Raw genomic sequence first — 16,655 nt, 5'->3', positions numbered from 1 at the left:
TATCCGGTGTGAATTTATGACTATTTACAGTGTTATTAACCAAAATGATACCAAAATAGACATCACCTTTAATATATCTATACAGCTATTTATACAATTTTTAACAATAAAATATGATATACCTTTGCACAAAATAATACAAATCTGAATAACTATCTTTTCTCTTTTAAAATACTATCTAATAAATATAACATGAAAGTTCATGTAAGCATGTACACGTCACACTAACTTAACATTCCTTTTCTTTGATTCATATTGAAACAAACAAGCTCATATTATAATAAAATTGTATAGTTATAAATTGTATATTCACAAAATACATTTACAAATGAAAAACAACGTAAAAACTGATTACACAACTTGCTTTTTGTACATACAGTCTTATCCTATTCTCTTTCTATTCTTTTACTCTCTTTTATGCTTCAAGTATAAAATGATGAACTACCGTAACTTTAAACCAATGTTTACATCTTCATTTTTTCAATTACTAAATTTGACATATCTGACAGGTGATTTAATTTTCAGTTTGACAGGGTGAAGAATCTCTCACAAACAGTTCACAAACTACGTGGGGGTGAGAGAACTAAAAGATAGGTTTGCCGGCATGCATTTTTGTACATTAATGATGGCATATTTTGTTTAGGCGGGAAGCCACAGGCAACCCCGCCCCAATCACTCATGAACGGCATAGTTTGAACTAAAAATTACGTTGCACTTCCTGACACATTTTCAGCTTCAAATTCGGTCTACTATTGGTAGGACATCACTCCAGGCTGATTTTGCCCATTGAAAGGCATGCGGTACCCTTGTGTATGGTCAGAATATTATTTTTCATATTACCAAAAAAAAAACTTGCATCAGAAAGATTCCAAACATTTGAAATTCAATTTCTTATGCTAATTAATGCAATTTCTTAAAAAAAAAGGATGAGCAGTCAGATTGTGTAGTGCCTGCTGTGGGCTTTAAGAAGAGATAACATCCTCAATGTGACCACTGACCGTACTCGTAATCCAAGAGAAGGCCATGTGTCTCAATAGGACAGACTCTAGGATATTGAAATGCTATTCATTCATGTAGAATAGGCCATCCTCTTTGGCTTTGAAGACATGACAAGGTGGGCCTTCTCAGGACTGAGTAGTCCAATGGTGACTTTAGGAGGGGTATCCCCTTCTCTCCATCCCGCAGTGCTCTCCAGTTTCACCATCAGAAGTTTGGCAGCCGACATGTAACCTAGAAAAAAAGATGGCACGGTGGTGGATATGACAATTGCTGTGTGGTCAATATTTACAAGATAATGTCATCCATCCCTTGACCAAACATTATGCTTTATTGGATCTAAACCTCTCCTATATCTTTTATAAATGTCAAGCAAAATTCACTAACACTATTTTATTTGCTTGAATTGGAGAGAATTTTCATTTGGCTGACCACCCCTTTCCATAAAACATACACAAAAAATACACATAAAAAAAAACTCAAGGGGGGGGGGGGGGTGGGGGTTCAACCCCCCCCCCCCCCCTGTGTACGCGCCTGACACACACACACACACACAAACACAAACATACATTAAAATGAATTAACAGTATGACTGATGTGTCTTTCATTTGGACCTTAACCAATTGATTGGGGATTTGTAGACAGAGGAATTCACTTAGACAGCCTGCATGATTTACAGTGAAATGAAATGATTTACAGAGTCCATGTACATGACTAACCTGCATTTGCTGCAATATGAATCGGTAGGATACCATCATAGGTGCTGATTGATGGATTGGCTCCTGAAAACACACAAAGAGAAACTTGGTAATGACAAATAATTTCTCTCTGCATTTCTCTCTGTATTCACTCTGGAAATAACACTTTGCTGTTAAATATAATCTGTATCCCTAAACTAAGTTTTTAAAATATATTAAGTCAACCTAATTTATTCTTAGAAATCTCTGACTTCAGAAAAAGTAAATTTACAGCAAATTTAAATTTCGCTTTTTTTAACATATGGCTTTGAACACACTTCAATTTGCCATTACTCTTAGAATATAACCAAAGAAAGGTGGGAGAAAAAAAAATATACCTGGTAATTTTAAGCAAAGAAAGGGCATCCATTTTTCATAGTGAAAGCTTAGGGGATTCTTGTTGATTTTCAATAATAATTCTTTTTGTACCGCACTATAAACATTTCTAAAATCATACATGTCATCCTACTTATAAAATTTATGAACAATCTTAATGAGGCCTCAATACTATACTTGTATAGGGCTGAAAAATTGTGCCTTGTTCCAAATAGCACAGACTTTAAGTTTGCATTCTGAAAATGCAGATAGTACAATACATCACCCTATCAAATAGCCCGGTTCATAAACATATTAAAATTTATGGATGTTTCTATCCATGGGACTTAAGAAGTTATTACATCAACCTGTTATCAATGAATGAACCACTATACTCGAATCTAGTCTGCATACTTTACTTGTTGCTATGTCGGGCAAGCATCGGACCAGCTTTCAGGTTGTCAAGAACAACCTTTGTTAAAAAAGTATGCACAAAATTACTATCTTACCATAGAGCAATAGAAGCTGAATCATATCTGGATCATTGGTCATGGCTGCAATGTGTAAGGGGGTATCCCCTTTAGTGTTCTGCCCATTCGCATCTGCCCCTGTTCACAATATATGTAATCATATAATTCTCACATGTTTAATAATGATAGAATTCTACAAGTATATACATGTAGCTTCAAATTAAAGCATAGGGCATATTTTAGTGAAATTGCCATGCAAAAGCCATGATAAAACAAGGTATTTGTCACTTACACTGAATTCTTAAATTGGATCCCACATTTTCTCACAACAAAGGACTTTCTCTTATTTATCCATTGGTTACATCAATATGATTTGCAATACCGATGCATTATCTGACCCTTATGTAAAAGGGTGGGGAGGGGGTGTTGCACTAAATTTACTGACACAAAAGCAGGAAATTCTCCAAAATATGGAGAAAAAAGTGTAACAAAATTTCATACAAGGGAAAAAAAAATGGTTGTAGGTATTCCAAAATGTAGAATTTGTAGGATTATAAAAAAACAAATTGTGGGTTGCCTTCACCCTCACCTCCCCCCTTGCTCCTGCGAGATGACATTTTTATACGGAGTCTTACCACTGTTGAGTAGAATTTCAACAAGGCGTTTGGTTGGATGTCGTGAACCCGATGTTGCAAACACCACAAGATGGAGGCAGGTGTCCCCATGTGCATTCCTTCTCTTCACATCGGCTCCTATCATAACAATATTAAAAAGAAGAACACATGAGCTTACTATGATTCTAGGGTCCTATGGTAAATTCACCAGTAACAATTGTGGTCAAATTCTAAAACTAACCAAATATTGGTAACTTCATGAAAAGCTGGATTAAACATAACCAAACAATAACCCTAACCCTGTTTCTTAGTGAATAAATCCTTGAGCATATGTGTAGTGTATAACTCAACATTTTGATTACAAATATTTCACTTAAACAAGATAGTAAATATACTTCAGAAAATGCAACATTAATAAAGTTAAGTCTTGAAAACGTGTAAACAAACATATTATGGTCAGGTTTATAGAAAAAGTATTCATGTATTTAGGTCTTCAGTGTCTTTCTGTAAAATTTGCAACAGTGTTATTGTGCTTCTACAGACAAGAAATTTGGGCCAAAATGTGTACACAGAATGCTGACAAACACTGGTTAAAATAGTAATTTGCATTGATCACACAACTCACCTCTTTTCAACAGATAGCTCACAAGGCATGTATTTCCTCCAAGGCATGCACACTATAACAGAAAGAAAGAACATATTCATAACAATTTTTCAAATATTTAAACAAATTCTTATTCCGTATTCACATTGTAATACTTAGTTTTAAAACTCAAGTGCATATTTCAATGAATAAAAGAATTATAAAAAACTAGATGGAATTTTGACTGCGCGCAGTCGAAAATGATGCCTCCGCCATAGAGCAATTTAAACAAGTTTGGAGTTTAAATCTCCAGTGGTTCTTGAGATATCATGATAACAATCTCAATGTATGGAATTTCATAAGTTGACCTCTGTGACCCTTGACCTTTGACCTACGTGCTCCAAAATCTAATCAGATTGTTTTCCTATAGTGATACACACTATCACTAAGTTTGAAGTTTAAATCTCCAGTGGTTCTTGAGATATCATGATAACAATCTCAATGTATGGAATTTCATAAGTTGACCTCTGTGACCCTTGACCTTTGACATACGTGCTCCAAAATCTAATCAGATTGTTTTCCTATAGTGATACACACTATCACTAAGTTTGAAGTTTAAATCTCCAGTGGTTCTTGAGATATCATGATAACATTCTCAATGTATGGAATTTCATAAGTTGACCTCTGTGACCCTTGACCTTTGACATACGTGCTCCAAAATCTAATCAGATCGTCTTCCTATGGTGATACATACTATCCTTAAGTTTAAAGTTTAAATCTCAAATGGTTCTTGAGATATCGCGCTAACAAACTCAATACAGGGAATTTCATAAGTTGACCTCTGTGACCTGTGACCTTTGACCTACGTACTCCAAAATCTAATCAGATCGTCTTCCTATGGTGATAAATACTATTCCCGAGTCTTAAGTTTAAATCTTAAATGGTTCTTGAGATATTGTGATAACGGTCAAACGGGACGGACGGTACTACTCACGACAGTATGCTTGTGAGATTTTTGTCTTGTGTGTCTGAAAAAAAGGGGTATCTTGTGTGTCTTTTCATTTTTTCCTTCTAAAGACTACTTGTGTGTCTTAATTCCCAACTTCTTGTGTGTTTGTCTAAAATTAAATGAAAATGCATCTTGTGTGTTTTTTAATACAATATGTGTTGAGACTGGTTTTTAAAATTGTATGCCCAAAAGACATTATTGTCTACCTCTATCCAAGTCAGGAAAATTAAGGCTTGTGTCCCGCAAAAACACATCATTTACCCGCCTAAGTCGTGGAAATTGAGGCTTGTGTGGCAGAAAAGACGATCAGCTACCCTGTCCAAGACAAGAAAATTAAGGCTTGTGTGCCTAAAAAACTTGATGTCCAAAAAGTATACAACTATTTATTTGTGACTTTTGAATGACCAAAAAATTGATTTATCTTTTTTCCTCATTGAATAGAAACATCACACACATATAATACAGGTAATGCAATAATATTCCAATGCTGTGGAGGAACCAATGAAAAGCCAAGGAGCTTGTCATGGCAGAAAGACATTATTATCTACCCCTGTCCAAGTCAAGAAAATTAAGGCTTCTGTGGCATAAAAAAAAACATTACATGTATTATATACCTCTGTCCAAGTCAAGAAAATTAAGGCCTGTGTGGCATAAAAAAACATTACATGTATTATATACCTCTGTCCAAGTCATGAAAATTAAGGCTTGTGTGGCAGAAAGACATTATTATCTACCCCTGTCCAAGTCAAGAAAATTAAGGCTTCTGTGGCATAAAAAAAAACATTACATGTATTATATACCTCTGTCCAAGTCAAGAAAATTAAGGCTTGTGTGGCAGAAAGACATTACATGTATTATATACCCCTGTCCAAGTCAAGGAAATTAAGGCTTGTGTGGCAGTAAGACATTATTGTCTACCCCTGTCCAAGTCAAGAAAATTAAGGCTTGTGTGGCAGAAAAACATTACATGTATTATATACCTCTGTCCAAGTCATAAAAATTAAGGCTTGTGTGGCAGAAAGACATTACATGTATTATATACCCCTGTCCAAGTCAAGAAAATTAAGGCTTGTGTGGCAGTAAGACATTATTGTCTACCCCTGTCCAAGTCAAGAAAATTAAGGCTTGTGTGGCAGAAAAACATTACATGTATTATATACCTCTGTCCAAGTCATGAAAATTAAGGCTTGTGTGGCAGTAAGACATTACATGTATTATATACCCCTGTCCAAGTCAAGAAAATTAAGGCTTGTGTGGCAGAAAGACATTACATGTATTATATACCTCTGTCCAAGTCATGGATATTAGGGCTTGTGTGGCAGTAAGACATTATTGTCTACCCCTGTCCAAGTCAAGAAAACGAGGGCTTGTGTGGCAGAAATACATTACATGTATTATATACCTCTGTCCAAGTCATGGATATTAAGGCTTGTGTGGCAGTAAGACATTATTGTCTACCCCTGTCCAAGTCAAGAAAACGAGGGCTTGTGTGGCAGAAAGACATTACATGTATTATATACCTCTGTCCAAGTCACGAAAATTAAGGCTTGTGTGGCAGTAAGACGTTACATGTATTATATACCCCTGTCCAAGTCAAGAAAATTAAGGCTTGTGTGGCATAAAAAAACATTACATGTATGTACCTCTGTCCAAGTCAAGAAAATTAAGGCTTGTGTGGCAGAAAGACATTACATGTATTATATACCCCTGTCCAAGTCAATAAAATTAAGGCTTGTGTGGCAGTAAGACATTATTGTCTACCCCTGTCCAAGTCAAGAAAATCAAGGCTTGTGTGGCAGAAAAACATTACATGTATTATATACCTCTGTCCAAGTCATGAAAATTAAGGCTTGTGTGGCAGAAAAACATTACATGTATTATATACCTCTGTCCAAGTCATGAAAATTAAGGCTTGTGTGGCAGTAAGACATTATTATCTACCCCTGTCCAAGTCAAGAAAATGAGGGCTTGTGTGGCAGAACGACATTATTGTCTACCCCTGTCCAAGTAAAGAAAACGAGGGCTTGTGTGGCAGAAACACATTACATGTATTATATACCTCTGTCCAAGTCAAGAAAATTAAGGCTTGTGTGGCAGAAAGACATTACATGTATTATATACCTCTGTCCAAGTCATGAAAATTAGGGCTTGTGTGGCAGAAAGGCATTATTATCTACCCCAGTCCAAGTCAACAAAATTAGGGCTCGTGTGGCAGAAAGACATTATTATCTTCCCCTGTCCAAGTCAAGAAAATTAGGGCTTGTGTGGCAGAAAAACATTACATGTATTATATACCTCTGTCCAAGTCATGAAAATTAAGGCTAGTGTGGCAGTAAGACATTATTGTCTACCCCTGTCCAAGTCAAGAAAATTAAGGCTTGTGTGGCAGAAAAACATTACATGTATTATATACCCCTGTCCAAGTCATGAAAATTAAGGCTTGTGTGGCAGAAAAACATTACATGTATTATATACCTCTGTCCAAGTCATGAAAATTAAGGCTTGTGTGGCAATAAGACATTATTGTCTACCCCTGTCCAAGTCAAGAAAATTAAGGCTTGTGTGGCAGAAAAACATTACATGTATTATATACCTCTGTCCAAGTCATGAAAATTAAGGCTTGTGTGGCAGTAAGACATTACATGTATTATATACCCCTGTCCAAGTCAAGAAAATTAAGGCTTGTTTGGCAGAAAAACATTACATGTATTATATACCTCTGTCCAAGTCATGAAAATTAAGGCTTGTGTGGCAGTAAGACATTATTGTCTACCCCTGTCCAAGTCAAGAAAATTAGGGCTTGTGTGGCAGAAAGGCATTATTATCTACCCCAGTCCAAGTCAACAAAATTAGGGCTCGTGTGGCAGAAAGACATTATTATCTTCCCCTGTCCAAGTCAAGAAAATTAGGGCTTGTGTGGCAGAAAGACATTATTGTCTACCCCTGTCCAAGTCAAGAAAATTAAGGCTTGTGTGACAGAAAGACATTATTATCTACCCCTGTCCAAGTCAAGAAAATTAGGGCTTGTGTGGCAGAAAGACATTATTGTCTACCCCAGTCCAAGTCAAGAAAATTAAGGCTTGTGTTGCTAGAAAGATATTGTCATCTACCCCAGTCCAAGTCAAGAAAATTAAGGCTTGTGTGTCAGAAAGACATTATTATCTACCCCAGTCCAAGTCAAGAAAATTAGGGCTTGTGTGGCAGAAAGACATTATTGTCTACCCCTGTGCAAGTCCAGAAAATTAGGGCTTGTGTAGCATAAAAAAAACATTACATGTATTATATACCTCTGTCCAAGTCATGAAAATTAAGGCTTGTGTGTCAGAAAGATATTGTCATCTACCCCAGTCCAAGTCAAGAAAATTAAGGCTTGTGTGGCAGAAAAACATTATTGTCTACCCCAGTCCAAGTCAAGAAAATTAAGGCTTGTGTGGCATAAAAACATTACATGTATTATATACCTGTACCACTGTCCAAGTCAAGAAAATTAGGGCTTGTGTGGCAGAAAGATATTGTCATCTACCCCAGTCCAAGTCAACAAAATTATGGGCTTGTGTGGCAGAAAGACATTACATGTATTATATACCTCTGTCCAAGTCATGAAAATTAAGGCTTGTGTGGCAGAAAGACATTATTATCTACTCCAGTCCAAGTCAAGAAAATTAAGGCTTGTGTGTCAGAAAGACATTATTAACTTTCCCTGTCCAAGTCAAGAAAATAAGGGCATGTGTGGCAGAAAGACATTACATGTATTATATACCTCTGTCCAAGTCAAGAAAATTAAGGCTTGTGTGGCAGAACGACATTATTGTCTACCCCTGTCCAAGTCAAGAAAATTAAGGCTTCTGTGGCATAAAAAAAAACATTACATGTATTATATACCTCTGTCCAAGTCAAGAAAATTAAGGCTTGTGTGGCAGAAAGACATTACATGTATTATATACCCCTGTCCAAGTCAAGGAAATTAAGGCTTGTGTGGCAGTAAGACATTATTGTCTACCCCTGTCCAAGTCAAGAAAATTAAGGCTTGTGTGGCAGAAAAACATTACATGTATTATATACCTCTGTCCAAGTCATAAAAATTAAGGCTTGTGTGGCAGAAAGACATTACATGTATTATATACCCCTGTCCAAGTCAAGAAAATTAAGGCTTGTGTGGCAGTAAGACATTATTGTCTACCCCTGTCCAAGTCAAGAAAATTAAGGCTTGTGCGGCAGAAAAACATTACATGTATTATATACCTCTGTCCAAGTCATGAAAATTAAGGCTTGTGTGGCAGTAAGACATTACATGTATTATATACCCCTGTCCAAGTCAAGAAAATTAAGGCTTGTGTGGCAGAAAGACATTACATGTATTATATACCTCTGTCCAAGTCATGGATATTAGGGCTTGTGTGGCAGTAAGACATTATTGTCTACCCCTGTCCAAGTCAAGAAAACGAGGGCTTGTGTGGCAGAAATACATTACATGTATTATATACCTCTGTCCAAGTCATGGATATTAAGGCTTGTGTGGCAGTAAGACATTATTGTCTACCCCTGTCCAAGTCAAGAAAACGAGGGCTTGTGTGGCAGAAAGACATTACATGTATTATATACCTCTGTCCAAGTCACGAAAATTAAGGCTTGTGTGGCAGTAAGACGTTACATGTATTATATACCCCTGTCCAAGTCAAGAAAATTAAGGCTTGTGTGGCATAAAAAAACATTACATGTATGTACCTCTGTCCAAGTCAAGAAAATTAAGGCTTGTGTGGCAGAAAGACATTACATGTATTACATACCCCTGTCCAAGTCAAGAAAATTAAGGCTTGTGTGGCAGTAAGACATTATTGTCTACCCCTGTCCAAGTCAAGAAAATCAAGGCTTGTGTGGCAGAAAAACATTACATGTATTATATACCTCTGTCCAAGTCATGAAAATTAAGGCTTGTGTGGCAGAAAAACATTACATGTATTATATACCTCTGTCCAAGTCATGAAAATTAAGGCTTGTGTGGCAGTAAGACATTATTATCTACCCCTGTCCAAGTCAAGAAAATGAGGGCTTGTGTGGCAGAACGACATTATTGTCTACCCCTGTCCAAGTAAAGAAAACGAGGGCTTGTGTGGCAGAAACACATTACATGTATTATATACCTCTGTCCAAGTCAAGAAAATTAAGGCTTGTGTGGCAGAAAGACATTACATGTATTATATACCTCTGTCCAAGTCATGAAAATTAGGGCTTGTGTGGCAGAAAGGCATTATTATCTACCCCAGTCCAAGTCAACAAAATTAGGGCTCGTGTGGCAGAAAGACATTATTATCTTCCCCTGTCCAAGTCAAGAAAATTAGGGCTTGTGTGGCAGAAAAACATTACATGTATTATATACCTCTGTCCAAGTCATGAAAATTAAGGCTAGTGTGGCAGTAAGACATTATTGTCTACCCCTGTCCAAGTCAAGAAAATTAAGGCTTGTGTGGCAGAAAAACATTACATGTATTATATACCTCTGTCCAAGTCATGAAAATTAAGGCTTGTGTGGCAGAAAAACATTACATGTATTATATACCTCTGTCCAAGTCATGAAAATTAAGGCTTGTGTGGCAATAAGACATTATTGTCTACCCCTGTCCAAGTCAAGAAAATTAAGGCTTGTGTGGCAGAAAAACATTACATGTATTATATACCTCTGTCCAAGTCATGAAAATTAAGGCTTGTGTGGCAGTAAGACATTACATGTATTATATACCCCTGTCCAAGTCAAGAAAATTAAGGCTTGTTTGGCAGAAAAACATTACATGTATTATATACCTCTGTCCAAGTCATGAAAATTAAGGCTTGTGTGGCAGTAAGACATTATTGTCTACCCCTGTCCAAGTCAAGAAAATTAGGGCTTGTGTGGCAGAAAGGCATTATTATCTACCCCAGTCCAAGTCAACAAAATTAGGGCTCGTGTGGCAGAAAGACATTATTATCTTCCCCTGTCCAAGTCAAGAAAATTAGGGCTTGTGTGGCAGAAAGACATTATTGTCTACCCCAGTCCAAGTCAAGAAAATTAAGGCTTGTGTGACAGAAAGACATTATTATCTACCCCTGTCCAAGTCAAGAAAATTAGGGCTTGTGTGGCAGAAAGACATTATTGTCTACCCCAGTCCAAGTCAAGAAAATTAAGGCTTGTGTGACAGAAAGACATTATTATCTACCCCTGTCCAAGTCAAGAAAATTAGGGCTTGTGTGGCAGAAAGACATTATTGTCTACCCCAGTCCAAGTCAAGAAAATTAAGGCTTGTGTGACAGAAAGACATTATTGTCTACCCCTGTCCAAGTCAAGAAAATTAGGGCTTGTGTGGCAGAAAGACATTATTGTCTACCCCAGTCCAAGTCAAGAAAATTAAGGCTTGTGTTGCTAGAAAGATATTGTCATCTACCCCAGTCCAAGTCAAGAAAATTAAGGCTTGTGTGTCAGAAAGACATTATTATCTACCCCAGTCCAAGTCAAGAAAATTAGGGCTTGTGTGGCAGAAAGACATTATTGTCTACCCCTGTCCAAGTCAAGAAAATTAAGGCTTGTGTGGCAGAAAGACATTATTGTCTACCCCTGTGCAAGTCCAGAAAATTAGGGCTTGTGTAGCATAAAAAAAACATTACATGTATTATATACCTCTGTCCAAGTCATGAAAATTAAGGCTTGTGTGTCAGAAAGATATTGTCATCTACCCCAGTCCAAGTCAAGAAAATTAAGGCTTGTGTGGCAGAAAAACATTATTGTCTACCCCAGTCCAAGTCAAGAAAATTAAGGCTTGTGTGGCATAAAAACATTACATGTATTATATACCTGTACCACTGTCCAAGTCAAGAAAATTAGGGCTTGTGTGGCAGAAAGATATTGTCATCTACCCCAGTCCAAGTCAACAAAATTATGGGCTTGTGTGGCAGAAAGACATTACATGTATTATATACCTCTGTCCAAGTCATGAAAATTAAGGCTTGTGTGGCAGAAAGACATTATTATCTACTCCAGTCCAAGTCAAGAAAATTAAGGCTTGTGTGTCAGAAAGACATTATTAACTTTCCCTGTCCAAGTCAAGAAAATAAGGGCATGTGTGGCAGAAAGACATTACATGTATTATATACCTCTGTCCAAGTCAAAAAAAATAAGGCTTGTGTGGCAGAACGACATTATTGTCTACCCCTGTCCAAGTCAAGAAAATTGAGGCTTGTGTGGCAGAAACACATTATTGTCTACCCCTGTCCAAGTCAAGAAAATTAGGGCTTGTGTGGCTGAAACACATTATTATCTACCCCAGTCCAAGTCATGAAAATTAAGGCTTGTGTGGCAGAAAGACATTATTGTCTACCCCTGTCCAAGTCAAGAAAATAGAGGCTTGTGTGGCAGAAAGACATTATTATCTACCCCAGTCCAAGTCAAGAAAATTAAGGCTTGTGTGTCAGAAAGACATTATTATCTTCCCCTGTCCAAGTCAAGAAAATTAGGGCTTGTGTGGCAGAAAGACATTAGATGTATTACATACCTCTGTCCAAGTCGTGAAAATTAAGGCTAGTGTGGCAGAACGACATTATTGTCTACCCCTGTCCAATTCAAGAAAATTAAGGCTTGTGTGGCATAAAAAAACATTACATGTATTATATACACTGCACACACAAAACCATCCACCCATGACACACACACACACACACAGAGCCATACACTGCCTACTACTTTGCTTACAAATACTACACACTAACAAGTCACACACACACACAAGTACTGCAGATGCGCATAGTACCTAGCTACCTGGATGTCAACTGTAGATGGCACTATTCCGTATGGCTACTTGGACACAACCCCTCTCTAAAATTTGGACATTTATTTTGGGCCTTTTTTGGGGAGAAACTTTTCTTGTGTGACTAAATCTTATTTGATTAGAAATGACATGTCAGACATCTTAGACACTGAATATGATAGTTTTCTTGTGTGGCTAGACACACAAGTCTAAAGTGACACACAAGGATATCTCATACGTAAAACTAAACACACAAGCATACCATCGCAAACTCGGACGGACGTACGGACGGACAACCCGAAAACATGATGCCTCCGGCACCACCTTCGGTGGCGGAGGCATAAAAAGAAGATTTATTTAAATTATACATAAAAGTGTATTATTCCAAATTATTATCTACACCTGTAGATCACGCTTTCAAGAGGTACAATAAATCAATGTATTTAATTTCTTTAACGCAGTACCCGAATGACAGATCAATATTGTTTTCGTATGGCTCTGTCATCTGGGAACTTCAACTGTCAATACAATATTGCTTGATTATCGGAAATCAGCAACACTTTCGCTGGTATCTGTACCCAATGTGCAAAACTGGTGTCCCTTCTGACAACGGAGCGTCAGCCTGGTTTAGATAATAATAATATTGTATGGCTTTGTTTTTTGGTGATACAAGAATAAGAATATTTTGCTCTCGCTATGACAATATTGGACATTTCAAGCAACATATTCTCGTATCACACTCAATTGACTGAAACTGAAAGCCATCCAATAAACTGCATGCAATAACTTTTAGTTATTTAGGTTGCAACATGATTTTAGCATACATATGGCTTCAACTACATGTATACATAGAACAGAAGATTCAGCTTACCAGAAAGAGTGTCATCTTGTCATCAGAGACTGAATAGTTTGGATCAACATGAAGAACATCTACAATATCCATCACTTCTAAGGCATTCGCTTTCACATAAGAGGCCTGTTGAGAGGAAAAGCAATTAAAGAAAATGTTCACGAACATGTAGCTGCAATGCTTCTCACAAACATCTGCATTGTTGCAGTTCGTAATATTTATATTTTCCATGATGGCTAATATCAAGATCAATACGATTTATTTAAAAATATACATTTCCTTCCAACAAACTTGATTCTCTGTCAGGGATAATATCATACTGATAAGTCAGGAGGAAGAGAATCTTAGGCATTCACAAACTGGAGTACTAAATGTGGCACTAGTACATGATTAAGCAATAACCTTGAGATATACAGCATTGACGAGTTTCATTGGATGATGGTTAAAATCCTGCACGTTTGATTTTTATTCTTACTTTGTTAATTTGCAGATGGAAATGTAAAGATTGATTACCACAATAACACCTGTTTATCCTACCTTGGCAAGATCGAACAAGCTGAATATCATTTGATCTGTAGGGAAAAGAAAAGAAAAGAGGAGTGTATAGATTAGTGTAATTACAATGCAATATGGATCAGCCCACAAGACTAACATGTTTTCTCTTGGTGCAGTCTTAAAGTGAGGGTTCACAAGAACGTCGGCCCATGAGACCAACACATCATTCTCTGTATGCCTCCGTTCTGACAACCTTTCTGATGGATCATAAGACCATCATTGTCAGCAGCTGGTCTCAAGTGATGGCCCATTTATAAACTGGACCTTGATTCCAACACTTATTACCAATCTTCTGAAGATGTAATGTATCCCTTTTTTACATACAGAAATGACAAATCATCATAAAACTTGCTTTTGAAAATTGTCATACTTAAAATACCACAATATATAAGTGCTGGAGATGTAACATGTGGTTGTCTCTAATGTGACTTTAATGGTGTTAAGTAGGTGTAAGGTAATTAGGTGTCTTAGATTTGTAATGAAAACATCAGGTGAATTCTTTTCAATCTCATGAAGATGTAAACAGACCCTCTATCTTCAGTGTATTAAGCTGAATTGAATATACAGATCTTCATATTCATTGATTCACTTATTATGGGTGATTGAGTGTAAAGCAAAGCATAGAATATGTTTACAGATTTAGTAACTAATGCAATTCATTGACAAAGACATCTTGATCAATGTTAGTTTTCAATCTTCTGAAGATATGAAAGTACTTTTGTTACATGTATTTTTTATTAAATACAAGATGTAAAAATTATTAAGCATGTGATCTATTTCCTCATCAAGATTACAGTTTTAGATTTCAATGTAATTGGTGAATTAACAATCTATAGGTCACAGCTAGTATATGTAATAAAGAGGCACTCTCTTTCTCACAGTACTAAAACAATGCTGTGGTATGTCTGATAAGGAAACAGCTATCCAGTTACTTCTTCAAAACATACTTTGGTAACAAATGACCCACTGTCTATTTCTAACACTAATCATATTCCTTCAACCTTGGACCAAATATTAATTGTTGCACTTAACCCTAACCTTAAGCCTAAACCTTGCATAGGAATCTAATTGCAACCATTACCACATATCTTTGAGAAATAAGCCTATAGTACAGATCACCTCTGGTATATTACAATTGTGAAACTTGTGGAAAGTGATCAGAGGTACTTGTAGCTAAACTACCTGAAGGTACCTTACTTCGATTTTGGGTATGTCATCATCTAATGAAGATAACTTCACATAGTGAACAGTAATTTTCTATATTTGGGCCAAGTGACGAGTCCCATGTTAGCTTTTTATGCCGGAACATGTAAAGTGTCCATGAACATTATACAATCTCAATCAAATCAAAAAGTTATGTCATAAAGCGGCTGTGAGTAAGTCATCATCTACTAAAGATCACTTTGATGTAAAAGAACAAATTGTCGCATTCACTGATAAATGGAACTCCATCTTTGATTTCAGTTATTTTTTGCTGAGTGTAAAGTATAAAGTTAACATTCTACACACGTGTGTCATATTTTATACATGTATATGTAGATTATTCTGATAAAAAAGAGAACATCAATTTGTATACTATCATTATCACTGGGAGAAATCACAAGGGTACTTAGCTTACCTTCTACTTTTATGTTTCCTTCCTTCTTCTCCTTGCGCCTGTTCTTATTTCTTGGAGAAGACATGATCCAAAGAAGTGTAAGTGTGAGTAAGAACACTGTCCATGCTGTTCTGCTATTCCATGGCAGCTGTTCTCCCTTCTTCATGGTCTCTTGAATCCATTGTGAGGCCTTATCCTGTAGTTTTGGAAGTTCTTTCTGTATGCCTAGAAGAACACCAGCACAAAAACATTGGAAATCAGTGAAATACTTCAACCAAACATTTATGTTGTCCCATACAGTGTTCATCTAAATAAGACGATTGACTTCAGGAAGTTCAGGGCAGGGGCACTATTTAAAAAGTTGAGACAATCGTATTAAAAACACTATCTATCAAAGATATTCTATCTATCTATCTATCAGGCTATAGTTCATCCAGACGTTGGACAAAGCCCTCCTCATGAAATTTCCATTCTCTTCTGTTTCTAGCTGTCCTGGTCCAAGCGGCCGTTCCCATGTATGATGTTAGGTCATCTCTCCATCTTCTCTTCTGCCTTCCTCTTCTTCTCTTTCCCACCCTTGGTTGCCATTCTGTTAAACGATTTGTCCATCTATTGTCCTGCAGTCTTGCTACATGCCCAGCCCATCTCCACTTTGATTCTCTTACTTTCTCCACGATGTCTTTAACCTTTGTTTTCTGGCGTATGACTTTGTGGTTGATTTTGTCTCGCAGAGATAAATGCGACATCTTTCTCTCCATAGCTCTTTGAGTAGTCACAAGCTTCTGTTCTAGATCCTTTGTCAATGACCATGTTTCTGATCCATATGTCATAGTTGTTAGAATGCATTGGTTGAACATTCTTCTTCTTAGTGACATGGGTATGTTTTTATCGGTCAACATGTCTTTGTATCTTCCAAAGTTCATCCATCCTGCTTTTACTCTCATCATAACTTCTTCTTTTGTGGTGTCCTCCATTTTCAAAGTTTGTCCCAGATACTTGTAACTGCTCACTCTCTCTAACGTTCGACCTTCTATCTCGATGTTTTCATCTGTGTCATAATTAGTCATATATTTAGTTTTCTCTTTGTGCATAGTTAGGCCAATACGTTTGCTCTCCCTGTTGAGACCTGTCAGCTGGTCTTCCAAGTCTTTGGTTGA

The 16,655-nt window shown here is 36.8% G+C and overlaps 1 protein-coding gene across 1 annotated transcript; it reads right to left on the bottom strand.

The window, feature by feature from the left end:
- Nucleotides 1-99: 99 nt before the first annotated feature.
- Nucleotides 100-15,699, bottom strand: LOC115926816 (ankyrin repeat domain-containing protein 22-like). Its single transcript, XM_030992216.1, has 8 exons — nt 15,520-15,699; nt 13,884-13,918; nt 13,368-13,472; nt 3,758-3,809; nt 3,154-3,270; nt 2,558-2,656; nt 1,716-1,778; nt 100-1,230 (listed from the first exon to the last, which is right to left on the bottom strand). The coding sequence occupies exons 1-8, from the start codon at nt 15,662-15,664 to the stop codon at nt 1,070-1,072; spliced, it is 777 nt and encodes a 258-aa protein (XP_030848076.1). The 5' UTR covers nt 15,665-15,699; the 3' UTR covers nt 100-1,069.
- Nucleotides 15,700-16,655: the final 956 nt, after the last annotated feature.

This window comes from Strongylocentrotus purpuratus, unplaced genomic scaffold (assembly GCF_000002235.5).
Source record: "Strongylocentrotus purpuratus isolate Spur 01 unplaced genomic scaffold, Spur_5.0 spur5_contig_846, whole genome shotgun sequence".
Lineage (NCBI taxonomy): Eukaryota > Metazoa > Echinodermata > Echinoidea > Camarodonta > Strongylocentrotidae > Strongylocentrotus > Strongylocentrotus purpuratus.
The sequence above is the reverse complement of the archived record's forward strand: the minus strand, read 5'-3'. Positions and strand labels throughout refer to the sequence as shown.